The 22,318-nt window shown below is 44.4% G+C and overlaps 1 protein-coding gene across 2 annotated transcripts in view; it reads left to right on the top strand.

The window, feature by feature from the left end:
* Nucleotides 1-8,793: 8,793 nt before the first annotated feature.
* Nucleotides 8,794-22,318, top strand: part of Eepd1 (endonuclease/exonuclease/phosphatase family domain containing 1) — a 124,622-nt gene continuing 111,097 nt past the window's right edge. Inside the window, exons 1-2 of one of the 2 annotated variants that reach the window (XM_078039856.1) lie at nucleotides 8,794-8,812; nucleotides 10,252-11,315. In XM_078039856.1, coding sequence (XP_077895982.1) covers nucleotides 10,438-11,315 — 878 coding nt within the window. In that variant the 5' untranslated portion in view covers nucleotides 8,794-8,812; nucleotides 10,252-10,437. Of the gene's footprint in view, nucleotides 8,813-9,375; nucleotides 9,749-10,251; nucleotides 11,316-22,318 lie in introns of those variants that run through there. The other variant, XM_005319195.5, reaches the window with a different exon arrangement.

Genomic DNA, 22,318 nt, shown 5'->3' with positions numbered 1-22,318 from the left:
ATCTATTAAAACAGAAAATACCAGGTCCAGGTAGATTCACTAGTGAATTCTAGCACACATTAAAGGAAGAAATTATATCAATCCTCTAGAACCTCTTCCAGTAGATAGAAGCAGAGGGAAAATTTCCTTAATTCCTTCTACGAGACCAACATTATTACTTTAATACCAAAACCAGATAAAGGCATCACGAAAAGAAAATTATAAACCAGTATGTCAAAAACAGAGGAGATACAGGGCTTGGGATATAGCTTAGTGTAGCATGCAAAAGGTCCTGAGATCTATCTCTCAAGCACAAGGGGGGAAAATGACAAGATTATAGACGCAAAAGTCTCAACAATGTATTTTGTTTCTCCACTTTTTTTACTTTTTTTGCTTGGTGCATTATAGTTGTACATAATGGTGAGATTTGTTGTTATATATTAGTACATACACAAAATGTACCAATATAATTTAGCCAAGATCCTTTTATCTATTTTACTTACTTTTCTTTGCTTTTCATGTGATCACCCTCCCCCCCTTTATTTTCCTTTTCCCTCTCTACTTCCCACATATGACTCTTGACCTTCTGAATCTGGCTTATTTCACTTAAATTAATGAATGGTCTCAAGTTTCATCATTTTTCTGCAAATGACATAATTTCATTTTTTTAAGGAATAAAACTCAATTGTGTGTGTGTGTGTGTGTGTTTCTTCAGTGTATGTTCTTAGCATCTTTGTTCAGGATCAATATAATATATATATATATATATATATTAATTACAATTTCTTTATCCATTCATCTGTTGGTGACCACCTGGGTTGGTTCTATAGTTTGGCTACTGTGAATTGTGCTGCTATAAACGTGGGTATGCATGTATCACTATAATACTATAATATGCTGAATTTAATTCTTCAGGATAAATCCCAAGAAGTGATACAGATGGGTCATAGGGTAGTTCCATTTCTAGTTTTTTGAGGAATCTCCATACTAATTTACATAGTGGTTATACTAATTTACAGTTCTACCAACAGTGTAAAAATGTTCCTTTTTCTTCACATCCTTTCCAACATGTATTTTTGTTTGTATTCTTGATGGCTGCCATTATGACTGATGTTAAATGAAATCTCAGTGTAATTTTGGTTTGAATTTTCCTAATTGCTAATGATATTGAACATTTTTTCATATATTTGTTGATCATTTGTATTTCTTCTTTTGAGAAGTGTCTGTTTAATTCATTTGCTCATTTATTCACTGGCTTATTTATATTTTTGGTGTTAAGTTTTTCATACATTCTAGACATATATTCTAGACATTAATCTTCTGTCAGAAGAGTAGCTAGCAATCATTCTTTTCCATTCTGTGAGTTGTGTCTTCACATTCTTAATTGTTTCCTTTGCTGTGCAGAAGCTTTTTAATTGGATGCCATCCCCTTTGTTAACTCTTGACATTATTTCCTGAGCTTTAGGAGTCCTATTGAGAAAGTCAATGCCTGTGCCTATCTACTAGAGTGTTGATCCTACATTTTCTTCTATGAATTGCATAGTCTAATTCTTAGGACTTTGACCCATTTTGAGTTGTTTTTTGTGCAGGATGAAAGATAGGGGTCTAATCTCATTTTTTCTATATTTAGATGACCAGTATTTCCAGAACTATTTGTAAAAGAGGCTGTCTTTTCTTCAGTGTATGTTCTTGGCATCTTTATCCAGGATCCAAATGACTGAAGATGTGTGGGGTTGTCTCTGTGTCTTCTATTCTGTACCATTGGTCTATGTGTCTGTTTTTATACCAGTGCCAGGCAATTTTTGTTACTATGGCTCTATAGTATAATTTGAAGTCAGATATTGTGATGCCTCCAGCATTATTTTTATTTATTTATTTATTTATTTATATTTTTTGGCTTAGGATTGCTTTGGCTATTCTGGACCTTTTATTCTTCCAAATGAATCTTAGGACGATTTTCTGTTAATTCTGTGAAGAATGTCATTGTATTTTGATGGATATTGAATTGAATCAAATCTGTATATTCCTTTTGGCAATATGACCATTTTAACAATCCATAAAGCATGGGAGGTCTTTCCATCTTTTTGTGTTTTTTCAATTTCTTTCTTCAATGTTCTATAGTTTTCATTGAAGAGGTCTTTCACCTCTTTGGTTAGATTTATTTTCTGGCTTTTTTTGTCTGTTTTTTTGGTTTTTTTAGGCTTCTGTGAATGGAATTATTTCCCTGATTTCTTTCTCAGCAGATTCATTGCTGGTATATGGGAAAAGTATTGAATTTTGTATGTTGATTTTGTAATCTGCTACTTTGCTGAATTTGTTTATTATATCTAGCAGTCTTCTGGTGAAGTTTTTTTGGATCTTCTAAGAACAGGATCATATCATCAGCAAACAATGAAAATTTGTCTTCTTCCTTTCCTGTTTTTGTTCCTTCTCTTTCCTAATTGCTCTGGCTCGAATTTCTAGCACATATTAAATAGGAGTGGTGAGAGTAGACATCCTTGTCTTGTTCCAGATATTAAAGGAAATGCTTTCAGTTTTTCCCAACTGACTATGAGATTGACTTTGTATTTTTCATATATAGACTTTTTGATGCCTGAGCAGAATATTAATAAATAAAATCCAACAACATATAGAAAGAATTATGCACCAAGATCTAATGAGATTTATTCCCAAGTATGCAAGATTGGTCTATATTAAAAAAAATTAATGTAATCTATCACATCAATAAGCTAAAGGAGGAAAAAATTGAATGGTTTATCAGTAGACTTGTAAAAAGCATTTGACAAATTCCAACACTTGTTCATGGTAAAAACTCAGCAAACTTAGAGGAGAACTTCCTCAATTTGGTGAAGAACATCTACAAAACCCCTATAGGTAATATCATACTTAAAGTTGAGAAACTAGAAGTTATCCTACTAAGACTGGGAACAAGGAAATGGGGAGCTCTCTCACCACAGCCTCTCGACGTTGTACTGGATGTTCTAACTAATGCAATAAGACAAATAATAATAATAATAAGGCACACAGATTAAAAAGGAAGCCCTGTTGTTGTTGGAAGATAACAGTGTTATATGTGGAGCCTGGATGCAATCATCTTCCCCAAGGTCCTATCCTGAAAGGGAAACTCCATGCTGCACGCTGGGCAGACTGGATAGGACCAGAAGAATCGGCCTGTGGGATCCCAAGCTTTCCCCTCTAGCCACAGTCACCTTTCTCTGCAGATACCTGTGTTTCAGGTCAGCCAGACAGAACCCGCATGAACCTGAAAGCAGAGTGGAAATGTGAAACCTGAAGTGGTGGGCAGTAAGGCCACAAGAAAGTGTGTGGGAGGTCAAGCCGCACATTTTACATGAAGGAGGAAGATCCTAAGCTCCACAGAGCCCCAGATGGTGTGGGTGAAGGGTCTGTGCTGGATGTAAACAATTGGGGCTAGGAGTGAGCAGAAAGCATGTAATGCTATGCACCATACAGTCCACTTGCCCAGGAAAGTCTCATGTGGTGGAAGTCAGAGATGTACAAACTGTTAGGGTTTTGCTTAGGGGTTCAAAATAAAAGGATGCTGAGCTGTAAGGCTAGACAGGAACCACCTGTGAGACAAGAAGAGAGGCGCTGGGAACTTCAGGGACTGGCTCATTTCCTGCGACTCTCCATATTCTGGCTCCTCTCTGTCTTATCCTCTGTGTCTATGGGGCCAAGGAGACATGCTACAGAAAAAAAGAAAAGAAAAGAAACACACACACACATATATGCTATTTGATTGCATTTAAATGTGATCATTCTTCAGAAAACACATGCTGCTTTGCTACTTCAGCTGTCACAAGATAATCATCTATACCTTTCTGAAACCTTGAAAGTGGCCTGGTGTGGGTGAAGGGTCTGTGCTGGATGTAAACAATTGGGGGGTGACCTAACTGAAAAACTAACAACACACATCACTGAAGGGAAACCAAAGCCTGGTGACAAAGAGGATAAATGTCAATGAGTGTAAACTGGGCCACCACAGGAGCTGTGGTGATGATTTTCTTGCTGGCAATCAGGGCTGAGGGCCACACCTGTGTGATAAACACCACTCTGACTGATCACTCTGATGTGCATAAACTTCAAACAGCCCCAGGGCTGTCTCCCATGGCCTGTGGGTGTCTGGGCTTAGCAGGTGGCTTCTCTGCAACTGTGGTCTCTGCTGGGCTCCCTCCTGGAGGGACATCCTGCTGGGGCTGGGCTGGGCTGGGCCAGAAGGGCCCAGAGGCTTCTCTCTCACCTCTGAGGACTTGGGGCTGCTGAGGGCTGGGCTGTCTTAGTTCTTCTCCTCATGGCCTCTCTCACAAGAGGGGGCAGGACCTTCCCTATTGCAGGGCAGCTGGGGTCCCCAATGGCAAGTGCTTGTCAAACCTCTGCTTGCTTTGTTCTTGCTAATGTCCCATTGGTTAGAACAGGTCACATGGACAATTCTAGAGTCCCTGTGGGAAGGGGCTACACAGCAGGGGGAAGGCTGGGCAGCCTGGCTCTCTGTGGGCCCCAGGTACAGACTCCACACAGTGCTCTGAAGCAGAGCAGCAGACATTTGGAGAAGCACATGCCAACATCCTGCTGGTGGGACTCACACTGAGCATCTGTACACAGGATTTCACAACTAGGTATGTCCATTGCCATTGTCATGGTGTCTGTGGGTGGTCATTTTCTGCTACCCTATGCCAGGACTCCAGTGAGGCAGGGTCTGATTTAAAATGTCCCAGAGCACTGCCAATGCCTGGGGTTTCATCAATTTGGGGACACAGGAATCTACTTTGGTGGAGAGGGACAGATCTACTGTTGAGGTCCCACTGTGGGAGCTGTTGCTTTGACACATTGACATCTGGGACAGTACATAGCTTGGCCAATGCACAAATGCTGGTGCCAAGGTCACTGTCAGTAGCCTGGCTTGACCTCATTGATTGGGAAAGTGGGGATGGCCTTGCAGGAATGAATATTTAGAGGTGGGGCAATATTTCCCTATACAACCTTCAAATCTGATCTTAATCTTCACTTTTCAGAGAAGTTCCCTAGACAAAGTTATTTTTAATGCACAGACATATCCTTTTCCTTTTATTCTAAATTGCATTGCTCTTACCAATTCAGTGTGTGCATTCCTGCTTGCTAATCAGCTCTGGGACAGAAGAATCATGAATTTACTCATCACAGTATCTCCAGGTCCTAGCACTATGGGGTTGAAATTGAAAATTAATGAGACTTTTCCTTTTTTGCCTTCTACCACTTCTCCTTTCCCCCAAATCCCCCTTTATCTTTGAAACTGCTGACTAAGAAGCAAAAGGCTAATGACCTTGGTTTTCTGTGACCAGGCCCCAAGTAAGAACTCGGTTGAAGGGGCAGAGGCCACTGCGTGTAGTATTTGGTAGAATGATGTAAACCCTGGCCTTTGACATCCTCATGTAACTCAAATGTCAGCTGGAGCCATACCATCCTTGGAGAGTCAAATTAAATGGGTTTAACCCCTGCCCCTCCCGATTCCTTGCATGAGGAAAATGCAACCAACTTCTCGATTTCAGTGTGGCTTCTCGAAAGTTGGATATTTTGCTGGGTCCTGTCACATTCTGATTTCTTTCTTCCTGAATTTTTCTGCCATCTTTCACATTGTAGCTGTTCTTTTCTTACTATACTTAATACACCCAGAGAGTTTGAGCTCCTTTGCCTTATTTCTTGTAAGTAGCACTCATTTAAAGGCCATTACATATCTTACTAGAGGCTCAATGTCCCTGTATGGGACTGGGAGTGGAGGAATTATATAGAAAACAGCACAACTCAACAGACTATTAGATGTCATTAGTCTTGAAGCCCTTTAGGACCCCTTTGCCCAGGCCCCCAACTCAATCTGGTGGAAAAGCTATCTGGTCTTCTTTTTGAACCTCTTCACCCTCTTCAACCTCCTTGCTTCCATCCTGGCTCACCTCTTCACCTCTCCACTGCCCAAACAAATCTTGCCTTTTTTTTTTTTTAAAGTTTCAAGTAATTTCCTTTTAAAATTATTTTTATTTTTGAAGATTTTCCCAAGTTTATTGATTTAGAGTTGAAGTACACTAAACCACACATATTTAATACATATAATTCAATTGGTTTTGACATATGCATGCCCACGAAACCACCAGCTCTCAAAGTGCACTTTTACCACCATCCCACCCTTCAGAGTTTCTTTGTGTTCTTTTCGATCCATTCCTCCCTCCAGCCCATCCCCAGGCAACCAGTATCTAGGCTCTCTATATAGATGTTAATATGTATTTTTAATATATAGATCATGAATTAGGTTCTCTATTTTTGCCTGGCTTTTCTCCGTCTTAAGAATGATTCTGATATCCTTCAATGTTGTTTGTTTGAGTTTACTGGTTTTCATTGCTAATATTCCATTGTATGATTATATTACAATTTGTTTATTCATTCATTTATAGTGTTAGCCTGTTTTATGTTACTATAATGAAATATCAAAAAAAAAGAGGTTTATTTAGCTCACAATTTTGAAGGTTTAGGGTATGGTGATAGAACAATCTCATTTTAGGAGAAGTCCTGGCAGATGAAAAACACAATGGTGAGACAGGGAGAAATCATGTCACAAGATTGTGAGGCAGAGCAAGAAGAGCCAGCTTTGTTCTTGAAAGGAAAGTGACCACAACACTCGGAGCAACCAGGAAATCTTTATTGCAACAATGCAACAGAGGAGAAAAGAGAGAAAGAGGAGAGAGAGAGAAAGAGAGAGAAAGAGAGAGAAAGAGAGAGAGAGAGAGAGAGCAAGTGAGAGACAGAGAAAGCAAGAGAGATAGCAAGAGAGAGGGGGGCTCAGCAGGAGGGAGTTTTTATAGCCCAAATCTAAGGAGGTCTCTGGGTCTGCAAGCTGCCTTGTTGGCACAAGGGGGGTTACGTGTTCCGCCTTGAGTGGAGGCTTAGGCGTTTGGGCTCGAAGCAAATAGTTGATAAAGAACCAGACAGAGGGTTTGAGAGGCCAGGTCATCCTGCAGCTAACTTTGTTTGGCATGCCCTGCAAACAACGTACTCAGCCTGTCCTGCACCTAACAGTTCTTTTATTAAAAAGTCTTTCAGGTTAACCAACTCAGTGTCCTATGGATATGACCTGAATCCCTTCTAGGGGCAATGACCTCCCACTCAATCCCACCTCTTAAACATCCAACACCTCCCAGCATGACTACACTGAGGTCTAAGCTCCCAACACATGAACCCTTGGGGGACAAACTTGGACCTTATCCAAACCATGACATCTTCTGATGGATTTGAAGTTGTTGATTTTTTACTATAACAAATAAAGTTCCTATGAACATCCATGCATAAGACTTTGGGTTTCATGCTTTCATGTCTCTTTGTTAAATACCTGTAAATGTAATTGTGGGTTGTATGATTTGTGTACACTTAACTTTTTAAGAAATTGCTGAAGTGGTTTCCAAAGTGGTTGTATCCACTTACACTCCCACTGGCAATGTGTAACAGTTTCATTTGCTCCAGGCACTCTGCACATTTGATATGCTCTATGCATTTGATATTACCAACATTAGATATGTTCATGTTAAAGTTAGTCATCTCAGGTGTGTGTGTGTGTGTGTGTGTGTGTGTGTGTGTGTGTATGTGTGTGTATGTATTGATGCACCTCTGTTTAGTTACCTCTTGGCTTTATTTCTTTTTCTTGTTTATTCTCTCTGTTTTTTCTTTTCTCTCTTGACTTTATTTCTAACAAAGGAAAGCATATGCTTAGATTTATGGAGAATAATACCAAATTATTGCTATTGTTCCAGGGAAATTATGAATATGTCCCTCCTTATTTCCAAATGTCCTGGCTTGGATAATAAAATATATGGTTTCTCTTCTTATGGCCCAAACAGCTATGTCCCAGGCTGTTCAACACAGGGCTCATCAAGGCATTCTTCAGCTCAGTGACAATTATTCTTTCCTCTGAAAGGAGCTTTTCTGAAACTTTTTTTTTTTTTCCAGCTCACATCAGGATTTCAGGGGATAGAGTTACTGTAGCTTCACACTTGTATGGGAGGGTCTTGTGGGAGGTGAAGAGGGGGTATTCTTGCCAACATCCGAAATAGCTTGCTTGAGAATGAAACCAAAAGAAAAGAAGGTGGAGCCAGAGGTGGGGAGTCAGATCTTGCCTGAGGACTTTGAGCTGGATGCAGCCCAGCTTGAAGCTAAGATCTATTCCTTATTCCTTAACTTATCTCCAAGAAAGCAGGGAATCCCATCAATCACCCTCCCCTCCCCTCTTTTAAATCTAAGCTAATCTAACCTGGTTTTTGTCTTTTGCAATTATTAGGGCCTTAATATTCCCAGCAGGAGAAGGTGCCTCAGCATTTTGCAAAACCTAGGTTGCCACTCATTTCAATCTGAAGTACCTTCTGCCTTCGGTGAGAATTACCGTTTCTTCTGATCTGATCCCTGGAATTCAGAGCAGAAGCAACTGGTCACATTGGTTGGGTAAAATCTATTTCTTCAGAGGACACTAATGGCCTAGGGTCAAAGTATTCAATGGTATCTCCACATGGTTTGTTTAATCGAATACTCTAGCTCCAGGTATCCATTCTCATGCAGCAGGCTCTTTAATCTTTAACTAGATTATCATTTTGCAACCTGATTCAAAATCAGTTCTGAATTTGGGGATGCAGCTTGCATTTCCTAATAACAGAAACGTATCCTTATTTACTCAGAGTGCTAAATGTACAAAAGAGGAACACTGTGTGTAAACATACTGAGGAGAGGGCGCGAGACGTCTTCTAGGGGCACAGAGAGATGGCTGTGGCATTACTGGATGGAGGACGTCTTTCTGAGCAGAACCCAGGTAATACGCTAGTGGAAGAAAAGGAGGCAAGCAGGGTAGAAATTAAGATCCCAGTCAGTACCTTCGCTGAACGCTCCGCAGAACCGAACCAAGCCTGGACCCTAAGGGATGCCTCTCTCAATGGGAGGGTCCCGGCTTGGTTCTCACGCCCCAAAGGCGGACGAAAAGCGGCCGGGCAGGTCTCGTCTCGGACAATAGAAAACAGCCTTTACCCAGCACAACCAGCCCTTGGTCCCGAGTGGAAAGGGAACCCTGGTACCCCAGGTACCAGAGGATAAGACAGTATTCCAGTGAGCTGCCCGCGCCGCAGCGACGTAGGCCCCGCCCCCAGGACATAAGTCCGGCCCCTGCCCCCGGAGTCCGCCCCCGCGCGCCAGGGCCCCGCCCCTGTGCTCTAGGGTTCGCTCCCCGCCTCCTGGCGCTCAGGGCCGGTCCGGGGGCCCTATGGCTCCGCCTCTCGCACCCCAGGACTCCGCCCCCGCCCTCTCGGGTTCCAGGCCCGCCCCCTCGCGCCCGCGCCCCGCCCCCACGTGCCCTCGGGAGTCCCAGGGAGGAGTTGCCGCGCGGGAGGAGGCGTGGTTATGCCCGCGGAGGCGCGGGCGGCGCAGCCGGGACTTTGGCTTTGACACAGACCGCGAGCGGCTGCTCTAGTGCTGGGGTCTGGACGCGCTCTGCGAATCCCGCGCCCGAGTTGGGTGCAGACTTTTTGCCTGGATAAACGCAACCGCGGCGACGCCGCAAGTCCTGGTGCAGTAGCAAGTCTTGGTGCAGCCTCAGCAGCCGGATTTCTCCACCCCTACCGCCGCCTGCGAGCAGCCCTGCAGCTCCTGCCTGCTCCGGGAGAGCGACGCTGAGAGTTTCTCCCGCAGAAAGACAGGGACGCGCGGACCAAGGCCCGGCCACTGCCCCGCACCCGTATGGGCGCCAGGGCTGGAGGTAGGGGCCCGCGCTGTCCTTGGCCGGTCTCAGGCTTCCGAGCCGCAGGTGGAAGAGAGACGAACCCCCCTCCCCCCTGCAGAACGGCCCAGAGATTGGGATCCGGACCGGAGGCGGGTCTGTTGAGGGTCCATAAACCTCTTCTCGGTGTCCGCACAGGCAAGCACAGAGTTCCTAAGTTGCAGGCGGCGCTGAGTGTCAGGCTCGGAGTCAGTCCATGTGGGGGCGACTAAAGTGAGGAGGCAGCCGTGGCTCTGCCAGAGTTGAAAGGCAGAGAGGTGTGATACCGATGCAGATAGCTCTCAAGAAAGGTGGCTTATAGCCTTTTGGATCGCGGTATGACAAAAACCCTAGGCGTCTCCCGAGGAAAATCTGCATGGGCCAACCTTACTATGCGTTTTCAGTTCACCTGCAGCCACTGGTAATGAACTCCAGCACTAGGTAAGGAGTGCTAATAGCAGATTGCCTCACTCAGTCAATTCATGTGTTAATTTCTTTTCTAGGTGGCCAAGTGAAAGATAATTTTGGACACTCTAGCCATGGAAGATTTGGCCTTTGTCTGCAGCAACCTCTTCGGCCCCTAAATTCTGCATTTTGTTCTTTTTGTGCTTATAAGGTCAACGGGGCATCTCCCCTAGCCAGAGTTCTGCAGTGGTGAGGCCTTCCTGGGCTCCTGATATTAGCTGGCCATGGGGAGTACTCTGGGTTGCCACCGCTCCATCCCCAGGGACCCCTCGGACCTGTCCCATAGCCGCAAGTTCAGCGCAGCCTGCAACTTCAGCAACATTCTGGTGAATCAGGAGCGGCTCAACATCAACACTGCTACAGAGGAGGAACTGATGACCCTCCCTGGTGTGACACGTGCTGTGGCTCGAAGCATCGTGGAATACCGAGAATACATTGGTGGCTTCAAGAAAGTGGAGGACTTAGCACTGGTCAGTGGTGTGGGTGCCACAAAACTGGAACAGGTCAAGTTTGAGATCTGTGTGAGCAGCAAGGGTAGCTCTGCACAGCACTCTCCTAGCTCCTTGCGGAGGGACCTCCTGGCTGAGCAGCAGCCTCACCATCTAGCCACTACTGTGCCCCTCACACCACGTGTCAATATCAACACAGCCACCCCAGCTCAGCTCATGAGTGTGCGAGGCCTCACCGAGAAGATGGCCCTCAGTATTGTGGACTACCGCCGGGAACATGGCCCCTTTCGCAGTATTGAGGATCTGGTCAGGATGGATGGTATTAATGCTGCCTTCCTGGACAGGATACGACACCAGGTGTTTGCTGAGAGGTCCAGGCCCCCTTCCACCCACACCAATGGGGGTCTGACCTTCACTGCCAAGCCTCACCCTAGCCCTACCTCACTGAGCCTGCAGAGTGAGGACTTGGACCTGCCACCAGGGGGGCCCACACAGATTATCTCCACTCGCCCCTCAGTAGAGGCCTTTGGAGGCACGAGGGATGGGCGGCCTGTCCTGAGGCTGGCCACCTGGAACTTGCAGGGCTGCTCCGTGGAGAAGGCCAACAACCCTGGAGTGCGAGAGGTGGTATGCATGACACTCTTGGAAAACAGGTGAGGACTGGAACCACCAAGGGGGCCAGGGGGCTGGGTGTGCAGACAGCTGGGACTGGCCTCATCTGTGGATGCAAATAAGTGGACTTTTGGGGAGGGGGCAAAAGAATAAAGTCAGTGTATTTGATGCCCTCACCAATACTGTCTCTTGAGGCTGGGCTCTCTTTCTGCTCCAGATTTTTCTGAATACAGCTGTCAAGGTCTATGGCTTATGTCTTGAGTGTGATACATCAGAGATGGATTCTTAATTTGCGGTACTTGGAGGTTGTTAGTGGTGCTGCCTTTGAGAAGGTCTGTGACTCACAAAAGGCTTCGTAGGGTTTATATTGAATCAGGCACTCAACCTTGGAAACTGGTACACAGTTTTACATATGAGAAAGAACTAATAGGATTTTTCTTTTATTAATGGGAGGGAAACTCACAGTTGTTCCTTTACATGCACCTATTTGTGTGCACAAAATCATACAAAAGACCAGGTACACACTGGCTATATTTATCAAAAGGCTGTGAATGAATCACTCTTCATTCATTTTCTTATTTAACCCAAAGTTGTTTTTCAGTGTGTTACCTCTGTTGTCCCATTGCCAGAAAAGGCCAAACTGACATGTAAACTGATGTGTGTATGTGTGTGTGTGTGTGTGTGTGTGTGTGTGTGAGAGTGTGTGTGTGAGAGAGAGAGAGAGAGAGAGAGAGAGAGAGAGAGAGAGAGAGAGAATATTGCCCATATTTCCCTGTTTGAGCTGAAGAACAAACTCCTAGGATATGCTGATATCAGAGAGTGTTTACATCATTCACAACACTGTTCTCTGTAGGAGCTTCCGTTAACTCCCCATAAAACAAAATCATATATTGTTGCTAAAGAAGGGGTATAGGGGAGAGATTTATGAGGGGGGGGGGTTGTAAGGTTTGGTAGTGGGTTGTTTTTGGTTAGGTTTAGGGGATGGGGGGGAATCCTATGATTGGTCCTGTGGCTCCTTGCCCTGCCAGCCTCCAGAGGTGAATGTTAGTGGCTACTTGATGCCTTCTCTTGCAGTGAGTGGTTGGTGAGGCTGGCAGTGTGACAGTTGGTGACATGAAGTGAGCTCTCAGCGGGAAATCACAGTGCATTGTGGCAGATCATCAGGACGAATTAGTGAGGAGAAAAACAGGTCACAGTGTTTCCCTGGCACCATCCCAGTGGGCACACACTCGTCGCTGATGAGAGAGAAACTGTGCACTGGGTCAGAGGACTGGACCAGAGGAGTCCTTGAGTGCTCTTCTTGCACTGCCTTGTCCCGTTTGGCACCCTAACAGAATCCTTTTGCAAAATATCTTATACACAAGGGACTCAGCCCTGGGAGATACTTCTCATGAGTGGCTTGATAATAGTTTGAGTCCTCAGACTATGGGCAGATGAATGGGAAAAGGGGAGAGAAGGGGAAGTGAGACAAACTCACAAAAGGCTTCATAGCCTTAGTGAGACAGCTGCCTAGTTCCTGTGAGTTTTCTTAAGGCTCAGTTTGGGGTGAAGAGGGGATGAACCAGGATCTGAAGTTGCCTGAGCAGTTCTTGCTCATTTATTTAGTGTTTTCATTCACGGGGCACCTGGACCAGCACTATCAGCTGCTACACATGCAAACTCTACATTTCTGTGTTTAACACCTCCTCCAGGTGTTTCTGATGTATATTAGTTCAAGAACCTCGTACTAGGAGTTGGGCACTTGTTGTCCCTCTGGGGTTCTCTTGCCCCTCCCCCTATACTGCCTTTTCTGGCAAGGCCAGTGATTTTTTTGTGTGGAGGTTTCCAGGTACTCCCCCCACCCTGCGCGCTTTGATTATTTTGATCATCCCTATAGATTATTCAATCCCATGATGTTCTTTCTGGCCAGGGTTTGAAAAGTTTATTCAACGTCTAGGACTTACCAATGTGAAGGGTAGGAAATGGGAGGGTAAAACCTGGCATAGTGGTATGTGCCTGTAGTCGCAGCTACTTTGCAGTGTGGAGATGGGGCCTCTGGGAGATGCAGTGCTTGCTGGGGGTTCAATGTGGGGGCACTAACACCTCTTGTCCAAAGTGGAGTTGATGGGGTTTGTTTTGTTTCTCTCCTTTAAATTTCCTAAAGAGATGAGGACTTGTTGAAGACATCTAACTGCTGGTCTTCAAGCAAAAGTGCAGGAAAAGCTTACCCAAACCCAGCACACCTGTGAGCAGTGGGAAGGGTGGCCTGCACCTCCATTACTTCACACACATGGCCACGTGTGTTGTCCTGTCCAATGCATTCTGTGTTCTGGGCTCTCCTAGCACATGGTGAGTGTCTGGTAAACATAAACAGGCTTAGGGCCCGATCTTCCCCAGAGCTGGGATGGACACATTTGCCTGTGTGACTGCCTTGAGGCACTTAAAATCTGTCACAGAATGAATCTCATATACTCAGTATTCATCCTGATTCACAGAAGTCACTTAAAATCCAGTTGTTCCCTTTATTAGTAGGAGCAAATCTACTTAGCATGAGCAAGAGTTAAGCCAGGTAATTTTCTGGGTGTTTCTTATTTTTATACGTGTTCACATACCACAGAAGAGGTCTCTGCCTTCTGGATATAACTTTGTATTTTCTAACAGCTTTCACATTAATTTGATTTCCCGTAACTCCAGGAAGTAATACTTGCTCTTTATTAATGATTCTCCATCTCTGGATGAGGAAGTCAAAACCCAAGAAGTTGAATGGCTTGTCTCTGAGACATAGTTCACTAGTTACTCAGCTGGGACAAGGACCCATGTTCTTTGTATCTTTATCCTGCCTTGGTTGGTTATCTCCCTCTCTGTTGAATAAAGGGCATTTGCCAAATTGTGTGCCAATCACAGTTTCTTAAATTGTGTCCATTAAAGCAGCCCTTGGGCAATTTTGGAAAGGAATAACTGACTTCTAAGTTTGTTTTCTGCAAGTTTGCGTTAGTAGGTGCATTTTCTTAAAGCTAAAGGGTCCCTGTATGGGATGGGAGTTGGAGTTCTTTCCTTTTTTTTTTTTTTTAAGGTTTATTTTTTAGTTTTAGGTGGACATAATACCTTTATTTATTTTATTTCTATGTGGTGCTGAGGATTGAACCCAGTGCCTCACGCATGACAGGCGAGCCACATCCCCAGCCCTGAAGTTCTTTCTTGACCTCAAATGCTGGTGTTGTGGTAGATGGGCAAGTATGAGCTCCAAGAAACTGTTTTCCACGTGAAACCTGAGGTAGGACAGCACAGAGCTAGATAATTATAGTCACCAGGAACCTTGAGGGACACCATTGCTAGTGGCACAGAACTGACAGGTTTCATCAGATTCTTTTGCCAAACCTCAGTCTTAGGCAATGTTCTTCCTTGTTCAGCAAGACTGATAGAAGAATGCTTCTGCTAAATATCCTTGCAAATGTGGTGACAGCCTATGTACAGAATGAAGATCATTTCATTTTTATTTATTTTTTGCTGAATAATCCATGCTATTTGGTTACTGAAGGTATAAACCCTGGAGGAGCTGACAGATAATCTCCAAAAGAAATGAGGAGATTTAACATACAAGTTGCTTATTTTCCCCACAGCCTGCATCAGAAGGAAACTCCAGTGTCAGAGTTGTTAGCCTTATAATGGTTTAAATCTGATTTCTTGCTGCGTCTGCACTATTAAAGTGCAAGGTGGATTAGTGCCTGGCAACATGCACTGGTTGTGAAAAAAGAGATTTCACTTTATCAGAATTGTTTGTGGGATTAATCTTGACGCAACCCATCTTGTTATTTGGTTCATTCATTGAAAAATATGTATCAAATGCCTGCTGGGCACATGTGTAAGCTAGATTCAGGGATCAGCTTGGCCCAGTTACTTAATACAATTAAGTAAATGTGGACCAGTTTGCATGGCTCAGCATCAAAACAGTCTGGTAAACCCAGACTTTGGAGGGCAAGTCACAGACCATGATTGACATCTGGTTGTATTTTTCCCAAATGAATAACAGACTCATCCTGGGGATTGAAGGGTGTGTGGATGCAGCCAGATTAGAACATCTGGGGATAAAACGCCCAGCCATCCTCTTAAAGTAGAAATTATGAAATCCCTTTTGACAGCTCTGGAAACTGAGGCTCTGAGAGATTAAATAGTATCTGAGTGACCTTCAGAAATGTAGATGTTGGAGTCAGTATTTGAAGCCAGGGCATGTTGATGTCAAAGCCAAGACTGGGTGTGTTTTTCCCATACTTTATGTCCTTCCATGTCCTGCCTCTGACCCTTGCCTGCCCATAGTCCACCCACTGTTTCCTCCCTGTCTTGGGTCTTAGGCTGGACAGGTATCAGGGATTTGGGGGAAGGAGGCTTCACCTAGACCCCTGGGACTGTCTCAGGCCCCTGGTGGCCTCTGCTCCTTTCCTGTTTTTGTTCCTCCAAAGGATAGGGCTTATGGCCAGGCACAGAGCAAATCCAGAGGGCGTCAAGGCTCCTCCACCCGGCCCTCTGCTGTGAGTCTGCAACCTTGGGCCTGACTCCAAGGTGGAGTTCCGGTTTTGTGAGCCAAGAAGTTCTGGGTCATTTCCAGAGAAAAAGGGTGGTCAGCAACAAGAGAGCTGTGAATTCATAAGAGAGTGTGAGGGAAGTTCCCACGTGGGCACCATTTGTAGTTTATTTTACTAAAGGGAAAGGAGTTACTTTTATGTTTTGAGAAAGTCAGGCCCATTTTGGGTCTGATTTCAAGGCTCTGGAGGGTTTGACAGTGTTGATTCTCCCAGGAGATAGCTATTCCGGCCTGCTTCCATTCATTCAGAAGAGTTTTGGGAGCTTTTCTGGGTACCAGGTTCTGTGTCAGGCTCGGGTCATAATGTGGAGAAGTGAATCTTGCTAAGGGGTCTGGAAGTGCAGACATAAGGCTCTGCTCCAAGGTTGGGTGAAAAACAGGTTACAACAGATCAGTCTCTCCAGGTCAGCGCTAATGCTAAGGGTGATGGAGGTGAGTTGAAGAGAAGTATTTGGATAGATGGGGTTAAGGAAGGCCTCATCTGCTTGTTAGTGCATGAGGAGCTAGGCATGGAAAAATTGGGGAAAAGAGTGGCCCATAGAGGAACCAGCAAGTGCAGCGGCCTGAGGGTGTTTGCTCCAGAAAGATGGCCAGAGTTCAAGAGTACAGGTGAGGCTTGGGAGGGGGGGGGGGGTTGCAGAGGGAGGCGTGGCCAGATCAGGTGGGCCCTCTAAGGCTTTTATTTTAACCTCAGAAAGAGGCCACAGAGGTTGGATCCAGAGACCAGTGAAATTTACATCTTGCCAGGCTGTTCTGGGTGCTGGGGCCTGCATGGTGAGTCCTGGGAGTTAAGTGAAGAGGCAGTTGGAGGATTCCAGAGTAGTGACTGGGGAGAAGTGGATGGAGACAAGGGACTCTTATAGAGGTAAAAACTGGAAACACTTGCCTGTATTTGGGATAGTGTGAGGGTTAAGTGGGGAGCTTGCTGGAAATGCTCTGAGATTCCTAGAAGGCAGGCTCAGAGGCGTTTAAGAAATCCTGGGACTGACTCGCATTCTTCCGCATTATGGCAACATGACACAGCTTGCTGCCCTCACCCTTCCCCCTGTGACTCCTGTGCCCCCCCTTGGAGTCAGGTGTGGGGTCTCAGGTCCATAACAAGAGTAAGAGGCCCTGGTCTGTGCACTGAGCAGATAGTGCATCTGACAAGGCCACACATGCTTTTTAGCATCAATAGCATATAGATCAGGGCATACTTGGGAATTTTATGCAACATTTTTTTTTTGTACTGGAAATTGGACCCAGAGGTGTTTTACTGCTGAGCTACATCTCCAGACTTTTTCTTTGTTTTAATTTTTTTCTTTTTAATTTTGAGATGGCATCTTGCTAAGTTGCCCAGGCTGGCCTTGAACTTGCCATCCTCTTGTATTATGTAATTAAAAAAATTTTTTTAGTTATAAATGAACACAATGCCTTTATTTGTTTATTTATTTTTATGTCGTGCTGAGGATCGAACCCAGTGCCTCACATAGGCGAGGCAAGTGCTCTACAGCTGAGCCACAATCCTAGCCCCTTATGTAATTATATTTATTAGAAGGTATTTACATCAATTCAGTTGCTTATTGATTGAACATCTGCTTTGTGCTCTCTACCAGATGAGGTCGGAGGCATAGGGAGACCCCGCTCCATCTTGTGGTCAGGGAGCTCACAGTTTCAGAAGGGGACACACACTCCACAGGTACTTAACATGGTGAGGCATGGGATGAGGGAGGAAGTGAATTTTGCTAAGGGGTCTGGAAGTGCAGACATCAGGTACTAGTTTGCTTGGCTCTGCAGGTATATAGATGCCTCAGCCTCAGGGGGAGGATGAGGAGAGAGAACCAAGTCAGGTGGTTGGGAGGGAGGTCGGGGTCTGAGAGACAGGATTGAGTGTTGAGAGTCCACTCTCGCTCTCCACCACACACTCATTCAGCTGAGGAGCAGAAGATAGTAGATTATAATTTACAGTACTCACACAAGGGCACAGAAGGCTCCGGAATCAGGATATGAATACCTCACCTGTGAAGCAATGTGATTTATCTCAGAATTCCCTAACAGTCTCTGCCAGTAGCAAATACAGTGATGCATTTCATGAAAATTTGATTTGCTCATCATAGACATCCTGTGTGTTGTAATGGATAGCAAGGTGAAATTCCACATCCTTGACGCCTCACATCAAAACATCCAGGAGATGCCACAAAAATGCCTTGCTCTCTGACAGCCTGTTGGTCCTCATCAAGTACTTGGGATTCTTTGCAGCTCACTGGCCCTATTCCACACCACTGTGCATAAGCCTGTTTCTGGACGAGGATTGTTAGTGTGGTGGTTTGATTGACAGCTGGCGAACAGCTGCCAAACATGTGGACTCTAGTGGCTAGGAACCCTGTGGAAGGTGTCCTCAGAGTAAACATGTCATTATAAAAAGAAATCTGGAATCCTTCTTCCAAGCTCCTTGGTAAAGAAACCCTGGATTTGTTTTACTGGCTACAGTTCTCCAGCTAATGTTAATTTGTTGCTTGTGTCCAACCAGCCCTTGTTTCCTGAGGATTCTATTTTGGTTCAGCCATTACCTGATTAAGCTGTTAAGCTGGGCCTTCAATTGTTTTATCTAGAAGCTGCCACGAGCTCCTAAAATGGAGTGCTTTGCTGAAGGAACCTTGTTCCTGTGGCCACATTTGGCTATTCTAGGGATCTACAATCTTGTTTGCTCACCACCAAACTGGAGGGTCCAATTGGTACTTTGTCTTTCTCAGTTTCTGCTAAAGAAAAAATGTGTCTTTTAAAGCAGTGGCTGGTTGGGGGAGGGTCTCAGGTGAATTGTTGTTTAAAATATTGATCTAATATCTCATTCAAAGAAAAATTCTTTAGAATGTATTCTCCATTAATCAAACTCAGTCTTATATTTAAAAAATTTTTAAATTCATTTATTTTTTAGCAGTCCCTGTTTATTTGAATGAGGGAAAAATAAAAATATGCATGGCCTCAGTGATTGGCTTTAGGTCTTGGATTTTTGGCTTTAGGTCTCTGGTGTTAGGTTGTGGGCCTGGGGTTGGTACCTTCCTTTCTGGGTGGGTGGGCTCTGTGGCTTTAGATCATGCTATCATTTGATTGGTCAGTTTGTTTTGTTTTGTTCTACAGAGTGATCCCCAGTCATTTAAAATTTTAAAAAGCATGTCCCCCATGTCCCTCCATGTCCCCCTCTCCTGGAGGGTGGTCGGGCTTCTAATGTCCATTTTATTGTACTAGTTGGTACTAAGAACAAAACACTAATAGTTAACATGGGTCATTGCTGTGACTGAGATCCAGAGCTAAGCAGCTTCAGCTGTTCTGTCATTGTTCTTGCTTTACACAGAAAGGACAGCTCAGGGAAACTGGGAAACTTTACCCAGGTGGAGCCTGGACTGCAGTTCAAGCTGTTAGTCTCCAAAGCTTGATGATGAAAAGCTTTCTCTGAGTCCAACAGAGTTCTTTCTTCTGCATGTTTGCATTTTACTTCTCACCCAACCAGCTCACTGGACTAGACATGTCTTAACCAACTTTAGAGATGAGTTCCCAAGGATATTAATATATATAACAATATCCTCAGGTGTGGGTGTGCTAGTGTGTGTTTCTTCAAAGTGGAGCAAAGATATTTGCAAAGCAAACTGAGTGCAGGATACTGAATTTTTTATGGCTTTTCAGTCTTACAGTTTTCTTGACCACACCTATTTTGATAGCAATTTCTCATACAACTTGCTTTTGTAGACGTTTTCCAAGCGTCATCTTCTTCTTCCTAGGAAAAGCTTCTCTTCTTGGGTTTCCATCTCATCAATTGCTTCACATTTTAGTACAATGTACAGCTGAATTCATAATCTGAGGACAGACGCAGTTGACTTGCGGTAAGTGCACAGTGTCCTTGTGCACACCTGGTCCATTCGGGAGTACTCAGTGTGCCTGGGTGTCCCTCAGCATGCATTACGAAGGAAGGGGGACAACCAAGTGGGCTGAGTACTTTTGTGTTTTTAGAACACTAGTATCCGTGCCCAAGTTTTTAATTTAGTCTAGAGCCGGTATTTGCTGTATATGTATATTGCAGATCTCTGGCAGTAACTGCAGGTTGTTGATGGCTCACCATCATGGTATCTAAAAGGTGGACTGAAAATGGTAACTGATTATAATGTCAAGAATTCATTAGCACATTATCTCACTTTTTCCTAAAAACACCTCTATCAAGTTTTACAAGTAAAAAATACAAAGTAGCAATGAACTTTTATTTTGACTCAACACCTGTACTAGTCAGCATTTTCTTTAGTGATGTGGGTGGACTGCTTACAGAACCCATGAATAACCGTGAACTGGGAGGGATTTAAAGAGGGGGACTGTACCAGATGGCTGATAAGAAACATTTTCGAGTTTTCAACTCCACACTTTCCAAAAAATATTCTGAATTGAATTTTAAAGTTTGTTGATTTTTTTTTTTTTTTTTGGTACCTGGGATTGAACTCAACCACTGAGCCACATCCCCAGCCCTATTTTGTATTTTATTTAGAGACAGGGTCTCACTGAGTTGCTCAGCACCTCACCATTGCTGAGGCTGGCTTTGGACTCACACATTCTCCTGCCTCAACCTCCTGAGCCACTGGGATTACAGGTGTGTGCCACTGTGCCTGGCTAAAGTTCTCTGTCCATGTGAGACTGCACAGGAGACTGTATGTAGTATTACAGAACACACGTGTTGAACTCAGCTGCAAGACAGGGATGATTTAGAACCTGGTCTTATGTTATTGTCAAGGCTTCCCATATTTATGATAAAAAATGAGAGTAGTGGACTTTTGACATGGAAAAAAAAGTTGTTTTTGCCTTTCAAACTTTGGGGTAAATGTAATTGAACAGAATCTGTGATTATACGATGTGGTTTGAAATGTTCCATTTGCAACCACTTATCGATGAAAATCTGGAATTTCTTGTCATTGGTCAACCAAAGCAAGACACAGAAATAAACTGGATGGTAAGAGACAAGACCTCAAGATCGTCCGTAATCCCTCACTTCAAATACAGTGTTTGTGGTCATCAAAACAGCTGTTGTATTTTGATTGATGGATTCTGCTGGTAAAGGTTATATACTTAAATGTATACCTTTCTTCCACATCACATGAGTTTCTTCCAACCCTGAGCCTCTTTCCATTAAAAGGGAAAATGACCACTATTTCTATCAAGTATTTTTGAATTCTGGGAAGGAAGAGGTATTGTCTCTATAGATTAGATGCATGTTAGTTTGCTGGGACTGCCATCAAAAATACCACAGACTGGGTGAATTAAACTACAGGAATTTATTGTCTCACAGTTCTGGAGGCTGGATCCAAGGTGAAGGTATCAGCAGGAGTGGTGTTTTTCTGAGGCCCTTTCCCTGCCATCAGAAAAACTGCCGTCTCCCTGTGTCTTCACATCTACATCCAAACTTCCTCTTCTTATAAGAACACCAGTCAAATTGGATTAAGGCCACCCTGACAGCCTCGTTTTATTTTAATTACCTCTTTAAAGATCCCTTTTCCAAAAACAGGCGCATTATGAGGTATTGGATATGAATTTTGGAGGGACACAATTTAGCCTATGAGAAAATGATTCAGTGAACACTGTGTAGAGTGTTCCTTCTTGGCTGTTTGTGAGGAACATTGCTCCTCTGAGATTTTCCTGGAGAGATGATTTTAAGGTGTTCATGTCCCATTTTTGTTCGTTTGTTTGTTTGGTACTAGGAATCAAACCCAGGGGCGCTTAACCCCAGCCCTTTTTGTTTTATATTTTGAGACAAGAGTTTTACTAAGTTGCTTAGGGCCTTGCTAAGCAAGGCTGGCCTTGAATTTGAAATCCTCCTGCCTCAGCCTTCCAAGTTGGTGGGATTAAAGAGGTGAGCCACTGCACCCAGCTTCATGTCCCGGTTTGAAGACTAAAGAAAGCTGCCTTTAAGTTACTGGAGTGACACTGATCTGAAGAACAGCTCTCTTGTGGAAGCACAGCAGGTAAGGCCAGGCTCTTACTTAGGAGCTGGCTTCAGGTGCCCCCGGCACTTCTCTCCTTCAAACTTGCCAGTCCTGGGTTTGACTCCTAAAACTACAGCAGGGACGCCAGGCCTTGGCACCGCCCCTTCCCTCAGGCACAGCCTCCCTTTGCCAAGGCTTTCTTTGGCTACAGGTAATGTTGACATATGAGTCTGCCAAACGCTGGGCACCAGTCTCAGGTAGGGATTTAGTGCCCGTCCGCTGTGCATAACGTAGTGCCCTTCAGAATTCCTGGGGAAAGGTGAGTCTCAGATGGCAGTCAGGATGCTGGCTCGATTCTTGCTTTCCTTGACTTCTGCTGTGAAGCACCAGCTAGGGCCTCCCTTGTCCTGTTGATTTCTTTCCCTTCTGTCAGGGTCACTGTTGTCATTGCCCATCAGTGCTGTCTGCCCTCCTAGACAGAAGGTTTCACGAGGGCAGGGTCCTGTCCGTACAGCATGGTTTCTGCACAGGAATTTTGGGAATCTGTGGG

The sequence above is a fragment of the Ictidomys tridecemlineatus genome, chromosome 2, assembly GCF_052094955.1.
Source record: "Ictidomys tridecemlineatus isolate mIctTri1 chromosome 2, mIctTri1.hap1, whole genome shotgun sequence".
NCBI classification, from domain to species: Eukaryota; Metazoa; Chordata; class Mammalia; order Rodentia; family Sciuridae; genus Ictidomys; species Ictidomys tridecemlineatus.
This window is presented reverse-complemented; position numbering and strand designations above follow the sequence as displayed.